General features: G+C 39.6%; 1 protein-coding gene across 1 annotated transcript in view; it reads right to left on the reverse strand.

The window, feature by feature from the left end:
- Positions 1-18,648, reverse strand: part of LOC140235077 (rho GTPase-activating protein 7-like) — a 162,716-nt gene that overhangs the window by 94,236 nt on the left and 49,832 nt on the right. Inside the window, exon 2 of the mRNA XM_072315113.1 lies at positions 3,846-3,917. Coding sequence (XP_072171214.1) covers positions 3,846-3,917 — 72 coding nt within the window. The remainder of the gene's footprint in view (positions 1-3,845; positions 3,918-18,648) is intronic.

An 18,648-nucleotide genomic window follows, 5' to 3' on the forward strand; every position in this document is an offset into this window, starting at 1 on the left:
AATTTGATGACGTCATTTTGAAAATTTACTTGTTTTGATTTATTAAGAAATTTGATATCTTTTCATCATTTTTCCAGCATTGCCAACCCATGAAATGACATGTACAACTCATCAGCTTTCAGAATATGTAAAGAAAATGGGGGGTCACCGTCCATCCTGACGAGTAAAATCGGATTTAAAATTGACAGTTTTTTGGCATTGTTGCACTGTATATCGCCATTGACGCGCGCGCGGAATTTGAACTTTGACGGACCCGTATGACGTCATTTTGAGTGGGATTGACTTGAAACTTGGTAGAAATATTCCTTGACATTTCAGACATCCGATCAAAGTGAAAAAACGGGAAATTTTCATTGCATATGAGCTGTGCGTGCGTATATGTGCGCGCGCGTACGCGTCCGTCCGATTTTTCCAATTTTTCAAAAAATGCTCCAAATGGTCTGAAATGTGTGCAAAAAAATTTTGAGCTCGATTTGAGCATACAAATAGTTCAACGCGCGCGTACGCGCGCGTTTTAAGGATATAGATAAATTTTGAGAACATGAGTAGAATCAAGTTGACTTGAACTATATGAGACGTAAATTTCATTGGAAAATTCCATTCCATTAATGAGATATGAATGAGAATGTGTTTTCATATAATGACGTCATAGTGACGTCACGGTCGACTGATCACTTTCATTTTATTAGATCTGTCGTCTTTGGGACATGATACATATATGGTATAATTTTGACATTGATAGGATCAGGACTTTCTGAGCTAACCTCTACACAACATTTGAGGAGAAAGAACTTTTTTGTGACAACGGGAAGTTTAACACTAGACTCGGAATTTGTCAAGACTGACAAATTAGGTGATCCGATTTTTTTTAAAATCAATGATTCGAGTTTTCACCTGAGATTAGGGACATTGGTCGTGTGATGTTTGGATTCTCATTTTGAAAAGGGAGTCAGACCTGCCATCTTGGGTACCGAATTCCGTATACACTATCAAAGATGCAGAATGAAGTATATTTGACCTTTGACCCCACTTTGCACCCCCAAGATGGCATTTGAGCAAAAAGTGGTTATTTTGTGAAATGATTCTTGTAACATGGTCTTTGCGTGCGCAAAATATGGGAAAGATAAGACATGTATTCACCAAGATACAGGATGAAACATTTATGACATTTGATCCTAATTTACATACCCAAGATGGTGTCTGATCAAGTAGTTGTTATTTTATGAAATAATGTACGTAACATTAACTAAACATGTGCAAAATATTGGGTTGATAGGGGCTATTTTTCTTGAGTTATTGCAAAGAAAATTGGAAAAAGAAAGAAATATGAAAATACATCGAAGATAACCCTTAATTTCAACCACGTTTTTGGACGTGATCCCGACACCATATGAAAAACAAAGGGAATACGTACGATAGCGCAAAGTCTCAGCTACAACATATTAAAATCTGGGAGAAATTCACCAAAGGGTAAGTGAGCTAGTGCTCGATAAAGACAATCATGTCAATTTTCACATCTAGAAAAATTCCCTCCCATAGAGATAACACGTCATAACGAAGATAAAGAAAGAAGTACATTATGACCTTTGACCCCGATCTGCACAGATAAGATAGCATCTGAGCAAAAAGTGGTTATTTTGTGAAATGATCCTTGTAACACGGTCTTTACGTGTGCAAAATATGGGGAAGATAGAACATGTATTCACCAAGATACAGGATGAAAAATTTATGACCTTTGACCCTAATTTACATACCCAAGATGGCGTCTGATGAAGTAGTTGTTATTTTATGAAATAATGTACGTGACATGAACTAAACTTGTGCAAAATATGGTGGTGATAGAGTATGTTTTTCTTGAGTTATTGCAAAGAAAGTTTGAAAAAGAAAGAAATATGAAAATACATCGAAGATAGGCTTTGATTTCAACCAAGTTTTTGGACGTGATCCCGGGACCGTATGAAAAATTGAAGGACACACTTACGATAGCCCAAAGTCTCAGCTACAACATATTAAAATCTTAGAGAAATTCACCGAAGCATAAGTGAGCTAGTGCTCGATAAAAATAGTCATGTCAATTTTCATTTCCATAAAAATTGCACTCCCATAGAGATTACACGTAAACTGGTAAAATTTGACAATGTTACTTTTAATCCCTTTTTACGAGGTGATGCCGTCATCCAATCAAAATGTTGTTATTATATGACTGAAAGAACATTTAATAAGCTACAACATATTGAAATTTGGACGAAAATCAACAAAAGAATAAGTGTGATACGCTTGAGTGAACTTAAAATTTGATGACGTCATTTTGAAAATTTACTTTTTTTACTTAATTAAGAAATTTGATATCTTTTAATCGTTTTTCCAGGATCGCCAACCCATGAAATGACATGTACAACTCATCAGCTTTCAGAATATGTAAAGAAAATGGGTGGTCACCGTCCATCCTGATGAGTAAAATCGGATTCAAAATTGGCTGTTTTTTGGCATTGTTGGACTGTATATCGCCATTGACGCGCGCGCAGAATTTCAACTTTGACGGGCCCGTGTGACGTCATATTGAGTCGGATTGACTTGAAACTTGGTAGAAATATTCCTTGACATTTCAGGCATCCGATAAGTATGAAAAAACGGGAAATTTCTATTGCGTATGAGCTGTGCGTGCGTATATGCGCGCGCGCGTACGCGTCCGTCCATTTTTTTCAATTTTTCAAAAAATGCTCCAAATGGTCTGAAACGTGTGCAAAAAAAATTTGAGCTCGATTTGAGCATACAAATATTTCAACGCGCGCGTACGCGCACGTTTTAAAAGAAAATATGAATTTTGAGAATATGAGTAGAATTCGCATAACTTGAAATATATGTGACGTAAATTTCATTGAAAAATTCCATTCCATTAATGAGATATGAATGAGAATGTGTTTTCATATAATGACGTCATAGTGACGTCACGGTCGACTGATCACTATGATTTTATAAAATTTGTCGTCTTTGGGACATGATACATATATGGTATGAGTTTGAAGTTGATACTCTGAGTACTTTCTGAGTACGTAGATACACAACTTTTGTCCAGAAATAAAGAAAGAAGAAGAACAAAGAATCCGTACAGATACAGAAGGTGATCCGAGAGGATACTCGGATCACCTAAAAAAGTGTCCTCACATTCCAACGAACAGACTAGGCGTAAAATCTAAGCCATCATCCCTCTTTTGTGCCACCAGCACGTACAAAGGAAAATGGGGGGGGGGGGGGGGAGGAGAGGATACACTGTAACAGCTCTCGTAATAGCATACGTACAGGCCACTGGTAGACAAACGTGAACTGCAGTGCATGGGACTACTGTAATTTGGGTATGTTCACAGCAACAGGGGCATATCAGGGTTGTCGGCTTATTTTCTGTTTCCAATGTGCATTAACCGCCCCCCCCCCCCCACACACACACATACAATTTGATCTTTTAGAATACTTTAATGACAGATAACTTCACCAAAAAAATTGCTTCAAACAAGCAATCTATTCTATAAGAATTTTTGCCAACATGAAAACTTTGGCAAATGCATGTTACACTGAACTGACATCATTTACAGACACATGAATGTAAAAATATAAATATTCACTGAAAAATGTGTTGTCTTTCAACTGAATGGTCTGATATTGATTAGAAATGATAAGAAAAGCCCTAAAATTCTAGTGAACACTGTGCTACATACCATTTCTGGACTAGGTGGTGACTGGATGTTACTTTGACTGAACAAACTTGCATTTTGGAATGATGAAGGTACAGAGGGACTTTTTGTTTCTGTTTTTCTGACCCGAAAGGATGGTAGAGAGATGTGGCTTACCTTCGAACATCTGAGCATACTGGGGAAAACCTGTAGCTCTGAGCCATTGGCATGTGTCTGAGGCTTCAATTTCTGCATAGTAAAGAGGGAGAGAAGAGACAAAGAAGAAAAAAAAACACATAAATAATCTTCATCATTGTACCATAAAGATTTGCTGGATGATGTATGGTATTCACATCAGAGATTGCGTGGCTTTCTGCATCTATCCTGTGCAAATATTTGGATTGGGAAAAAAGTGACATATGGTATAACCTGAGATCATCATGGGGCATGCAGTATATGTGATTAATTCGTGTTAGATGGACATGGTAATGTGAAAGGCGCATAGCGAAAGAGGAGTCAGGTTTAGATCAGGATGACCGGCACGTGAGCTATACATCTTGAAGAAGACGAATAGTCTATTGTAGCTCAAAGATGTGTAGCTTACGTGACATTGATCGGTACTTGAAAAGCAGTGGACTATCAGTTGTTCTGAATTAAATGCTAATTGAAACTGAACGCCTGTCAGTTGACTCTGTCACATGACATGAGGGCATGATATATAGTGTGCCCTCTGCCAATTAACCCATTGAAGATGAATCCCCAGTATACTCGGGCTGGGGTCTGTGGGAAATACGTGTTATGGCAAAATCAATTCGTCTTCAATGGGTTAATAATGGATCACAACGTACAAGTCTAGATGACCAAGGCTTGAGTCAGTGTAGTCTTCCTATGTAAAAATTTGTATGCCATCACACCAGGTAGACCTTCAAATGAAGTCTGTACCAACATTGTAAGAACCCACTCACAACACTAAAATACCCACTTGTCAATGGGCATTCTAGTCAGTAGTGCATGATGTAAGAGATCATGTAAATGGAACAATTCAGACATCTTCACACACAGAGAACATTTCTTGTGGCTCAACATGACCTGGGTACTGCCATTTAAAAAAAAAAAAAAAAAAAAAAAACTTTTTACAATAACATGTGGCTAAATAATTGGGGTTCCCATGGCAGAAAATTACAGCAACATTCAAATATTGCAAACCTCTTTATAAACATAAAAAGCACCTGGTGTTTTTTTTTCTACGATGAAGTTAGTTTGAACCTTTGCATGGACTAAAGGACAGTAAGTCCTGTCAGAACATAAATGCATAGTGACTGAAGGACAATAATGCTCTCCATTTTTGGAAAGCTACACCATCAATCAGTACTCAAAACAGAATGATATAGAGGAAAGAAAAAAAAAAGAGCACGGTCCACAAAACTGTCTCGTTTAAAATGCTGATGAATATGACACCAAGCTCTAGTGCTAGCATTCTACCTCGGATCTTAACATTCAGAAGCCTCCTGTTTATCGCGGTGGGGCACTGCAGGATGGCAGTCTCCAGAAAGAGAGCCAAGCGACCTGGCCCTGGTCCTCTGTCTCTGAGGGCCATTGAGATGCTAGGGGGACAAAAGACCGCTCGAGTTCTCTCTTCCGTCCGGAGAAAGCAGCTCTCAGTCAATGTTTATCCTCTCCAGTCTCTTGAAGGAGAGTCAATAATCTCCCTCGATGCACAATATATCTATATATATTCCTCTTTAAAAATAGCTTTCCCTTCTCTGCTTTGCAATGGGTGTTTTCGGTTGTTCGTCTTTCACGTATCGGGGAAACACTTGGGTAGAAAACTCGAGGTTGTCAATTCACACTCTGTCCCATTAATGCTCAGTTTCTTGTCATTAGATTCCAAAAAATCTCCTGCAATAGCAAAGTCGCTGAAGAGTTTTACACAAAGTCTCACTAGAAAGGTCCAATACTGACGCTTGCACAAGCAACATCCGTTCCTCTGAATGTTTCTCTTTAACCATCTTGCACTGGTTGTGGAGTGAGATGCTTCAAACCATATAGGTCCAACAAACCATCGAGGAAAAAAATAATGCAGTACACCATAGAAAATTCCAGTTGGTAGTTAGGAGAACAGCTCTTGACAAACAGCTGCTGATCAAGTATATAAAATGTCAGAGCAGGGAACAAGCAAGCAAGACAAGAGAGATCCTTTGAGCAAACAGGGCACTCCACAGTTTATCTCTACTAGTGCTACAGACAGTGAAGATGAGTCGCAGGGCGGGTTATCTGAATTGAGCACACAGTCCCCAGTGTAGCAACAACGATTCCAGAGCATATCCCCGGTGATTCGAAGGTGGCAATTAAAAGACTTCACAATGCTGCAGTCCTTCACTATGCAGTCCTTCACGGAGGCCAGCACGAGAATAAACTGTTTACTATTTTTGTCCAGACCTTTGTGTTAGAGAGATTGATTTCAACACTGTATTTTTTTTTTCTAATAAAAAACAAACATTGAGTTATCAAAAAGAATACTTGCCAACATCCAAAACTTTTAAACAATTTCTGTACAGTGACATTGACAAATCAAAACTAAGATCTATAGACAAGTACGTGTGAAATTAGTTGATGACATCATGCAATGGTACTGAATGCTATCCCCTCTGAGACTGGGTATATATCACAAACTAACCCTCTGACACAGAAATCTGAGGGTACCGACCGGATCGACGATAGCACCTACAAAGGTCCATTTCGCGATCACAAACTCCCAACGTGAACCCGCTCTAAGGAAAATGCTTCGAAGACTTCCAATCTCGTTGCGCAAAATCCGTACCAAGGTAGGCACCGTTCAGCTGTGACCAAAGTTATTCCCTCTGACCAGATCTACCTAAGCCCGCTCTAATCAAAACACTCGTGTCCATAAATCCCTCTCGCATGACAAAACGTAGGATGACTAAGCACCAGTTGAACTTCACCAGCTGACGACACGTTATGCACCACTTCTGACTGCCAACGTCAGCTCTTGTGCCTCATACCAACTCTCTACATACCTGCAGTGCATGCACTTACTGCGAAAGAGGTTTATAATACCCCCGAACAATGGACAGGAAAAATAGATAAACAGACAGTGAGATATAGTATGAGAGTAGCAGAGAGAGAGAGAGAGAGAGAGAGAGAGAGAGATGGGGGGGGGGGGAGGTGGATACGCCAAAATGAATCCTAAGGAAAAGCAGTGTTTTCAATGAGCAGCAGGAAAAGGTGTCATGTTGCTGGTGGGCAGATAAACAAAATAGAATCAATGGATCCACTGACTTCATCATTCTATCCGATTCCAGCAATCAGCGCCCTTCCCCCCCCCCCCCCCGAACAAATACAAATACACACACACACACACACACACACACACACACACTGATTTAACCACAGTCGAAATGCTTCCTCCCGATCAGACGGACGTGCCCAAGCACACATACCATCGGTATTCTATTAACAGATAATTAAAGCGACAGAGGAAACCGCCAGGGCGGGTCACAGTCCACTGCCCATACAGTCCTTCTTCTTCCTCCTCCTCCTCCTCCACCTTACATTCTCACATATTTGCAGGAAAAGGGCCAGAAAAGGACCAAGGAGGTACAGGGTCAAACCGACTAGCCTCGCCTAACCTCACCTCGCTTTGCTTTGCCTACCCTCCCCTTCCGTTCTGGTTGTTGTTCTATTCCAGTGTTAAACACTTTCTGTGCCAGGGACTTTGGACAGTGTACACAATGTTATGAGATTTTCTGTGCCACCAAGCACTCGAAAGCACACAAAGGCTTAATCAGTGCTCAGTCTTTTCAACAAGGGCTGGCTGGTGGCATGTTGGCCAACAATTTTAAACAATTCACACTAGTTACTCCTTGCTTTCACACGTACCGAGAGCGCATAATCAATTATTATAATTAACTTCAATCATGTTTCAAATGAAGCATTCTTGCCATGTGAATGCAAACTAGAATCGCGAAGGGCGATTTGAATCATAATTCCAATCGTGTCTCCAATGACGGTCTGGAGGTGTTTTCCAATCACGTTTCACCATAATCACAGAGTGAAACAGTCGTATGAACGGCTTGACCTCACGTTTCACCATAATCACAGAGTGAAACAGTCGTATGAACGGCTTGACCTCACGTTTCACCATAATCACAGAGTGAAACAGTCGTATGAACGGCTTGACCTCCAATTGTGTTCTGGGAGGTGGAGCTTACACATACAAGGCCCGTTCACACACAAGGGAAAAAGTGCGATTTAAAAATCGATTTTCTTATCGCGATCAAAATTTCGAAATTTTTTCCAGTGTGGACAGAAAAATCTCACTAATTACCGCGATCCTTATCGCGATCCAACTCGCACTATTAGTGCGATTTTTCAGAATAATCGCGATTATTTTGCCAAGCGTCGTGTGTGTGAGCGCGATCGAGATTCGGAAATCGGTATTTTTAGTCCCATCGTTCGTAGCGCGTGCGAAACTCTATTGGGACTGCGGGGTCAGTCTTCGGTCATGCAAGATTCGCGCATGCGCAGTTTGGCCACTGATCGTTCTTTCCTTGCTGCGAAGTGCGATTTTTCCCTGTGAATGAACGGTCGAACAAAAAATCGAAATTTGGATCGCGATTGAAATTTCAATTTTCGTTGTTTGTGAACGGGCCTACAGTGACTTTTCAACCACTTCTGCAGAAAGACTGAGCTCCTCAAATGCTCGTGATGTAGTCAAAGTGCATGCTACTTATTGCTCAAGAGTGATTGATGGGAACTTGCAAAGAAGCCAAACCTCCCCTCCTTGCTCTAAAACTCAAACCGCAGAATCCGTAAAACTATCCTCCGTCGTGTGAACGAATGATGATTCAAATCATAATTGCAATCATGTTTGTAACTCGGCATTACAGTTGTTTTTTGATAGGTGTGAAAAGGGCCACTGAGTGCACACTGATATGACAACATACATCTTTCTTCAACGCTTGTTTAGGAAGACTTCACAACAAAATCAGTGCTTTGCACACAGACACTGACAAAATGTAAACACTATGTATCAAAATGCCAAAAACATGTACTCATGATTTTGACCTTTTGAGATAACACAAAATTCTGCAATGTGATTGTTCAATGTAAACCTTATTGCTGATTATCCTCATAATGCTTAGAGTTCAGTGCACTCTCTGTCATTCAATCTCATCTCTCTTTCTGAAAGTGATTCCCTTCAAGTGTTCAACTTGGTAAGCTGTGTATAAACCAAGGTCAGATGACGTCATGCTCTTGACACAGTAATGATGAGACGTACTGACTTGCATAGAAAGGAAAGTTGCAAAACACTTTAAAAACAGTACGACTGAAGAAATAACAAGTGGTTCGCATGCAAACGGCAGGTACCATAACCAGCGAGGATTTCTTTTGTGTTTACACATTCTAATCTTGTTTCCTGTGATAAGAGTGCAATCAACCACATATTTCTGTGTACACACAAATACGTGCATAATTTCTGATAGCTGTTTCCTTTCCTAGAAGTATGAACAGGTTATGATTTGTTTGGTCAATTTGCAACTTCCCAACATACTTGTAAGAATGACATCAGCTTGCACAGTTTTTGACAATGGAATTTCGATTTGCAATACATGTAATTCCCCCCTCTTGAAACTTTTTAGAAGTATTAGTCATCTCACAAGAACTCCACTGCCTCCATTTCTTTCTTTTTTTTTTTCTCTCTCTCTCTCTCTCTCTCTGAGTCTCTCTCTATCTCCTTCTCTGCTGTTTTGGCTTACTTAGCAACCATGATTTGATATGTTCTCAAATTGCAATACTAAGCATGCCTTTTTGGCTAATATTTCTTATTTTCATCATTACCCAAGTATCACAGCATCATTTCACACATTCCTCATGTGTATGTGTCCATTTTAGAGCAAAATCAACAGTTTTTTTAATGCAGGCATAATATGGAAGCTATATTTTACCTTTAAAATCAGCATTTGGATTTGATTAGAATGGCAGAAGAGGATCAATACCAATAACTCAAAAAGAGTTAAAATACTTCTGGCATGACTTTAAAATCATGACATCTTGTTAATACACATGGTAGAGTAAAAGCAGCAAAAGACATGGCATGACAAATTCTTGCTTGCATTGTTTTGTTTTGTTTTTTCTCAGAAAAGCATGCACAGTGATTAACTCATTCTTGTCTTGTAATGGCTTTCACATTCACAAAGAGGGGAAGAGTGCTGAATTGACCCCTGATATCATGACATGTGAATTGAATCTGCTATTCTTCCCGAGACCTTCTGGTGAAAATGTGATTTGGCCCGTTGTAGGGCTTCACTTCAAGTCTCATCACATACTTATCCCCCACCCCCCCCCCCCCCACACACACATACACACACACACACACCTTTAATTCCCTCTATTCCCACAAGCAATCAAAATCAATGCAATGGTGGGAGAAACTTTTACAAGGGGCAATGCCCTATAGTTTTTTTTTCACTACTATTATTCATTGAATTTGAAACTGTACTTTCCCTTACAGGACAGAATTACAGGTTGAGGCAAGAAATATAAATAAAGACATTTATTATCATGTGTATTCATTACAAACCAGTTCCATAGCAATTCTGCTGCCAAAGATTTAACCCCAGGACTGTGTCTTATGAAAACAATTGATTATACACACATATTATTATTTCAGGATTTTATTTCTTCTCTAATAATAAACGAATTATGTGTAATCTTGCTTGCATACCATCTATTAAACCAGAATTCCATGTAAAACAACTTCCTCTGCATGAAAATAGAGATTAATCAGACAGTTTGTAAATTAACAAGAAAGTGACGTTTGTTTGTTGTTGTTTTTTTCAAATGAAAGAAGATACGGCTTTCAGCAGTTAGGCCTATCACCTTAAGACCACATTCTCATCACTTGGTTTTAGGTTAGTTTTCTGTGGTGTGTATATTGTTCAGCACATTTGTGTCATTCCTTCCTATCCACGACTTTGAAACTACGTGGAATTTAATTCAGTTTTGAAACAAAATTTCACTGCTCCCTCTTGGTATAATCTTTTCAAAATCATCAGACGGTAAAGGCACTTAAAATAAAATTTCTGTGATGCTTGAGGTCAATTAAAAAAAGAAAAAGAAACTTTCTGCGCACACTTACTGATTGCAACCACAAGCAGATCATTAGGTATAAAGCCTCTGAAAACAAGCAAAACTACTTCTCCCCCTTGTAAGTTATATATTTTTCTTTAAATATTGATCCGATTCTGAAATTTACTGGCAAAATAACAGATAAACACACTACCCGAGGAGAAATGTTATTCACAAAATTCAAGGAGGGACACAGCATCTCTTGCACTGGCATTTGCATTAATAGAATACTGACTGGGTGGATTTACCTAGCTCTTCTCTGTGTGCAAAAAGAAAGGCCTAGTTGTGTTGCAAAGGCTTTGGGATGCGGAAAAACAACAATATGACAATCATCTCAGTTTGTAGCTCTGTTGATTCAGACAGATGCCCTATTCAACTTAAGTGTTCTGAGGACAAACCATCTTACTATTCTTTTCACTTTCAAGTCATTACACAGACCCCACTGGGGATACCAGCAATCGTCGTACAAAGCTCAGAGCTTTGATGACTCGGGTTGAGATACATCTCAGATGAAAAGAAATGAAGGATAAAGTCAGGAAGTCATATCCTAGACAGTTCAGCTGTCTTAAGCCCAATCATGCCCAGGGCAGTCAGAGCTAATCCTGCAATTTTTTCCTTCTTAGACGGGACCAGATTTCTCCTTTCCCAACAAGAGGTACGTCATTTTGTTGTTGGACAATAGCACGAGACCCAAGACATGCTACAAACCAGTCAGTATGCTCTGAGCATCACTTGCAGAGGAAGAGAGATAAATTGGGTAATAAGGGATGAATTTGATATGTAGGAAGAGAGAAAAACACACATAAGGTAGATGGGGGTATGAATGCAGAGGGGAAGAAGAAAGAAGAGTGGCGAGGGTTGGAGGTTAATTGGGATAGGAACTATCAATGGACTGCATCAAAGGCAAGACTAGAGAGCAACGCAGAGGCAAATCAATCAAAATGAGATGTCTCATGGACTATTCACAGATTTTAATGAAATAAATATATTTTTCTTCCTTTACTTTTAAAACTTGGACATAGAATACGAAAGGACAGGAGTCAAGCAAAAACAGACTCATAAATTTTCCTCGTTTCTTGACCGGAAAAAATGGGAGAGTCCTGCAACAGACCGGAGAAAGGAACAAGAATCAAGCAAAGCAAGCAAAGCAAGCATGATGGCGGGGATTTGTGGTAAGCCAAGAAGAGACTGACTGATGGACAGGGATACTTCTCGAACAACATACAACTCTTCGGACTGATGAAGCCTTCTCAGAAATTCAATATTTCCCGGACAATGCAGCCTTTCTGTGGGCGAGACTATCACCTTCAAACCCTGCAGCAATCCTTGTTCATCATTCTCCTTTTTATTTTTTTTTTCTTTCCTCCATAACTGGAAAACATTCTCTTCAATAAGTTGATACTTGAAGGTCAGTGACCTACAAAGCGTGCTGGCTTTTAAGCCTTGTAACACCCATTGTCAAAAGCATGAATTTCAAAGTTGCAAACTAGGTCATGCACTTTTTTTGTATGATAACAAAACAAAACAAAACAAATCTATTGACAAATCTACTAGCCGAGGTCATTTCACCAAGATCAGCACACTTCAACCTCCTGTTCAGACGCAAGCCAGTTTATACCAATACTCGATAAAGAAATGACATTTAAAGAATCATTGTATCGGTGACAGACTGTTCAGGCGCTAATCTCGACTCACGGTAAACATCGCATAGATGTTCAATTTCCCACAGTGTGGGTTGTTATGGTCATAACATCACCGCTAGTGAGAGGAATAGGGTCACCTTTTGTGTGCGCTCACATAAGCCCCAACCAGTTATACTGTTCTATGGTCGCCATACGTTCAGACGTACACGGTATGCCGATTCTTGATCGAGTTCTAGTACGAAACAATGCTCTGACTGTCATTTCACTATACATTGTTTTTTAATACGTCATTTCGTTAGCATTCAGGCATATAAATTCATCACATGGCTATACCGTTTTGGTATAGCTATCATATTTTAGTATAAATTTTTTAAGTATAATTTTTTTTTTTTTTTTGCATCTGAACACCCTGCAAGTCATTCACATTCTTAGTTTGACTGAAGACTGTAAATATCAGATATCAATTTATCCCATCACGAACTTGTGAGGAACTAGCAAATCTAATATCAAATGAAAATAAAAGAATGGGCTATGTACAAGCTTTATATTAAGATTTTGTTCAATATTTGAAGCATTGTGCCATGCCCAGCTGCTTAATCCTATCACCACCACTGGTAATGCAACTTTGTAAGATGTAACAAGATTGAAGGAATTGGTAGTCATAAGGCTAACGAAATTGATCAATTCTATTTTCATTTCACTTCCCACACTCATCACAGTCTAATACCCTTTTTATAATAGTCACAATAAGTCACCTGCTATTCCCAAATCTGGTGATTAGCCTTTGATCAAAGCCTGAACAGGATCATAATACTGTCTATGGTGACTTTATATCAACTTTATGAAACCAGTAAAAACTAAGATTTAAGCCCACTCCTCTTCCTCCTCCCCCTCCTCCTCTTCCTCCTCCTGAAATGACATACATACAGTACATCATCATCAGGAGCAACTGTTAACCTAATCCATACTGAATTCTGAAATGCCCATAGACTTCATATGCAAGCCACCAGGTTCCCATATGGAAGGGGTTAAGTGTCACATCATCACAGCTAACAGAGTCCTGAAATAACACTGGGCAGCGAGCTAGAGTTCCCAACTGATGAAGATGGGGGTCACTGACCCTTGAAGGAGTCAACCCACACCCAGAAGTCATTTCTCCTCTTCCGTTTTACATTTCTCCCTCATAATCCTGTCAAACAAGATATTTTTGGGTGCAACCCTGAGCTGAGTACAGATCATCATGTCTCACAGCCCTGCTGAACAAACAGAGGGCTTTTGCAGACAAATGTGGTTTACTACTATAACAACATCAGGTAGGAATAACTCTGGTCCTAGGGATTCAGACAAATCCACTAGATTACAGATCAGGACAAAAACCATTGACCTAAACTCTGTTATGATTTTTTTTCCAGCCCAATTTTATGACAAGTTCAGGACTTGGTGGCCAGTTTATGTTTTCCAGATAATAGCCTGTAAACGAATTGCCTGAGGCTATGATAATAGATTTTAAAAAACAGATGACTCATCGGTTCTGGCTGTAAACCCAAATGTCCACAAAAACTTCATCAGAATGGAGCATCTGGTATCAAGACAGCCAAAAGATAATTCTTTAGAGAGTGATTTTTATCTAATTTTATGAGGTCAAAACCAAACACTGTTGGATCATAGAGTAAAGCGATCAGAATATATGTTGACTCTCTTTCCATTGAACTTTTCATAAATTTGCATGGAAATAATCAACTGCATGGATATTGCTGCTATGTCAGGCACATTTCTCGAAAATCATTTGTAAACTTAACATGCACATTGATGGATAATTTCAATATACAAAATTCAACTACAAGATATAGATATATTTGTTAAATAGGCCCTACATGTGTACAATTAATTATGAAGGCATTTCATGCTTTAGCCAAAGTAGGTGTCTATTTTGTTTGTTTGTTCATTCTTGGGTAAAGTTTATGAGGTACCTTGCAGCTTTGTTTAGTGAATCATTCTTTCACAAAACTAAGGTTTTGTCTGATTATCAAGATTCTCCATACAGGCACAAAGAGAAGATTACTGTGTGGGCTGAGTGAGGGAGCCACTCAACGAATGAATGTTCTTGGGAGTATACTAACGCAGTTTTCCTCATTGTCCCAGCGTCGACTTCCGGCTGCAAGGCTTCCAGTTTAAGTCGACTGCGGACGGGAGTCAAACAATGGCCAGGTGGGGGGCCAGACAGCATGTAATCACCGTCAATGGGGTCATTGTGGGTGCAAGATCAACTGGTAGAAGAGGGAGGTAGGGATGTCCGCCCCTCTGGCTCCCTGGATGCCTGCCTCGACTTTATGGACTCCATTCAGCCGCAAGAAAACAATAACAACCTGAAGCACATCCCCTAAAACTTTTCTGCGGCTACCATACATCTTCCAGTGAGTGGCTGCATCACGCAGTCTGCACAGACAGGGCTGGATGCAGCGTCCCATGAATAATTCATGGAAAAGGTCTTCTTGACCACAAGGATGATGTCACTGGTGTCCAAGAAGAGATCATCGATCCTTGGTAGGATTTCTCAAAAAAGCTGGACAGTGATTCACCTGCTGGTTATGTCAAATGGCTTTTACTTCCCCCTCCCCAACAACTGACTCAGGAAAGTGATACAAGTATATAAACACCTTGGAATGGACTTGGACAAAACACCCACAGTATTAAGGTGAATCCAAGAATCATGCAAACCAGGAGAAGTAATACAGATTTCTGTGCAAAGATGACCAATTATGGTATCTACATTTCAAGGTGTTTCACTACCAATTATGATGACCAATTATGATGACCAATTATGGTATCTACATTTCAAGGTGTTTCACTACGTAACTAGCCAGGAATTTAAGTAATTAAGAATTTTGATTCCTGGAGTGATCTCTCATCCTTGAAACAGTGAACAAATAATGAACATTGTCATGTGATTGGTCAGTTCTTTATGCTTTAATGGATCTACTCTAGGAACTTTTTTTTAATGGAAACTTCAGATGAAGTTACATTCAGGGGAAAAAAAATATCAACAATGAAACCCCTTCATAGAGTTTGATCTCAAAGATGGCTTGCTTTATTTTGAGGTCCACCATGTTGAAATACACCACAAAACAACAGTGACAAAAGAGAATAGCATCATGGAGCATTCATCAGGGAAAATCAGGAAAAAGAAAATTAAAACACTTTGCACTGTAAATGCCCATCACTATCTAGACTGAAGTCCATTTTATAGTCTTTGAAATTGACTCCCATTAAGAGGGAAGCAAGGTGCCCTAACTCATCCATCATGGATGGACATAATGATAATTGAACCCAATAGACTGAAACTAATCCATTTTAGGCAGATTCTGCATGAGTTTTAAACGCTGACCTTGCCAGAATTAGTGCATAAATGTATTCCCTTCCTCCCCTCAATTAATGGAATGACAAAGTATGTCTACGAAATGATAACCCATCCCAACCAGCCCCCTCCCCCCTCCTCCACCCCCACCAATCCTTATCTAATTTTGGGGTTAATTCTGTATTAATCCTCTTGATTCTGAAAGATGTTTTCAGTGGTGGCTCAGGGAATCCCTGGGGTGGAACAAGATGTCTTTGTTGGGCAAGGTGAGCCTAGAGACAAGCTGGCTAGGACTCATTATGAGTGTAATTAATCCCACAATGGCAGTCTCCTGGGGGAGACTATAGGCAGGAACTAAAGTGTGTGTATGTCTTTCTGTCTGTCTGTCTCTTTGTGCGTCAGTGTATATATGGAGAGAGAGAGAGAGAGAGAGAGAGAGAGAATAAAGACATGGACAAGAAGGAAGAGAGAAAAAAAGTGTTTTGAAGGGTGGTCTTAAGAGGATGGAAAAGAAAAGAAAAAAGAGCAAGAGTCCAGAAATAAAGACAAAAATGCTAAAATTAGGCAATGAGAGAAGTAACTAGCCTGAGAAGACTGGCCGATATAACCGAATATCTAATGGCACACATAAGGTGAAATATTGTATACTTCCTTACAGAGTGTTCAACAAATCACAAAACATGTCTCACATGTCTCACCTTCATGAGAACACACCAGAAGTTTCTGGTCTGCATCAATGGCTATGAACAGTGCTTGATTTCAACCTTAATCCCCCCCTCCATTTCCCATCCAATCAAGATTTCATCCAGTATACAGCAATTGACAAGACATCAGAAACTTCCAACTGATGTAAATTACACCAAAAATATATTTCCATATCAGAAAAACCCAAAACTTCAAACGTACTCCTGTCCTCATGAAAATATATTCAGTCATATCCTTCTCCATTGGTGTGACAACCTTGCTTTTTTTTTTTTTTTTTTTTTTTTTTTTTGGTGTGTGTGTGTGTGGCACATTGGTAATGCTAAAATATCCATTTCTTCTTCCCATGTCCTGCTCTTAGCATAACTACAGGAAATCTAGCTCATCCTCCTATTTACCATGTACTAATGCGTCAGCTGGCAAAGCCTTTAATTCTCAGTGCACATCAATACTGATCAATAAAATGGTAGCCATCCACATAATCCAGGAAACAAATCCATGACTGGAAAATGCCCCCTGTCCATTGTTATCCCTGACCACAAATGACCAACGGTCACCCTTGACTGACCTGAGTAATCTGGTGATTAAGGGCATGTGACAACATGGCCAAGGACGAAAGCACACACATGCAATACACACTCTACAACTCCCTATTCTCATCTCATTCTTAAAAAAGTCATCAACTTATACAAGGTACTGCATTTAGCTACTGGAAAAGATAGAACCACTGTTTCAAAATGCATTTTGAAAGGCATATATAAGAATAAGGTTTGAAGCATGTTTCTCAAGATGCTGTGTTTATCTACAATCATATTTGGTAGTTGCCACTGTGCAGCTGCTTTGCACCATTCAACATGGGAAGTAGAGGTCAAATGAGGTGCACAATAAAACATGATTCAAACAGACTTTTCATTTGTCTACTTCACAGAAAGGTGTTAGTGGGTCCAACGCATTTCAAATTAATCACCCTTCAGTTAGCATTTCAAATTGCCGTTTCGAACCTCAAATTAATTCATGGTTGCGTTTATCTATTGCCAGAAAATGCATTAAACACATTTGGAATAGTGACTATACCTCAGAAGATTCTTACCCCGTTGAGGACAGGCTGATTTTGCTGCAACACGCATTTCCCATACACACCTGTCCGAGTATACTCGGGACCCTTCCTCAACAGGTTACATAAACATACCCTTACTCTTATATATATTCAGAGAGGATTACTCTGCATCAATTTCTCCACAGTTATCTTCATACAGGTAAAGACTGATTATCAAAGTGGAAGGTTTCTTTTGAGACCAGTTTTTCTTTTATAACCACACATTATGCTGCTTTGTCAGCTACATTAAAGATACAGTAACAATCTTTCTTCAAGTGATTGCATGACTATGCCATGTGTTTGATCTCTGGGACGTGGTACCTCCCTAGTTTGATCAGATTTGGGCAACTTGAAATTATACAAAATGCTGCAGATCATGTCAGACATTTCAAACTGATCTTCACTTGGCTTGCCTACAAGGATATTAGGCCCGTGCACACACAACGAAAATCAAAATTACAATAGCGATCCAAATTTCAAATTTTTTTTTTCGACTGTTCATACACAAGGAAAAATCGCACTTCGCAGCAAGGAAAGAATGATCAGTGGCCAAATTGCGCATGCGCGAAACTTGCATGAACGAAGACTGACCCCGCGGTCCCAAATGTTGATGTTCAGGCGCTACGAACGATGGGATTAAAAATACCGATTTCCGAATCTCGATCGTACTCACACACACGACGCTTGGCAAAATAATTGCGATTATTCTGAAAAATCGCACTAATAGTGCGAGTTGGATCGCGATTAGGATCGCGAAAATTCGTGAAATTTTTCTGTACACATAGGAAAGAATTTCAAAATTTTGATCGTGATAAGAAAATTGATTTTTAAATGTCACTTTTTCCCTTGTGTGTGAACGGGCCTAATGTGGTTTGGAGATATTTTTTCATGGGGGGGGGGGGGGGGGGGGAGATGCGGTTGGGGAGGCCAAGTGGCCGGAAGAAAAGCAACTGCAGCTCATCAAATGCTACATCTCATCCTGGTGCCGCCACAATAGACCACCACAACATCCTGTTCACTGGTGGAATGAAT

This window comes from Diadema setosum, chromosome 11, assembly GCF_964275005.1.
Source record: "Diadema setosum chromosome 11, eeDiaSeto1, whole genome shotgun sequence".
Lineage (NCBI taxonomy): Eukaryota > Metazoa > Echinodermata > Echinoidea > Diadematoida > Diadematidae > Diadema > Diadema setosum.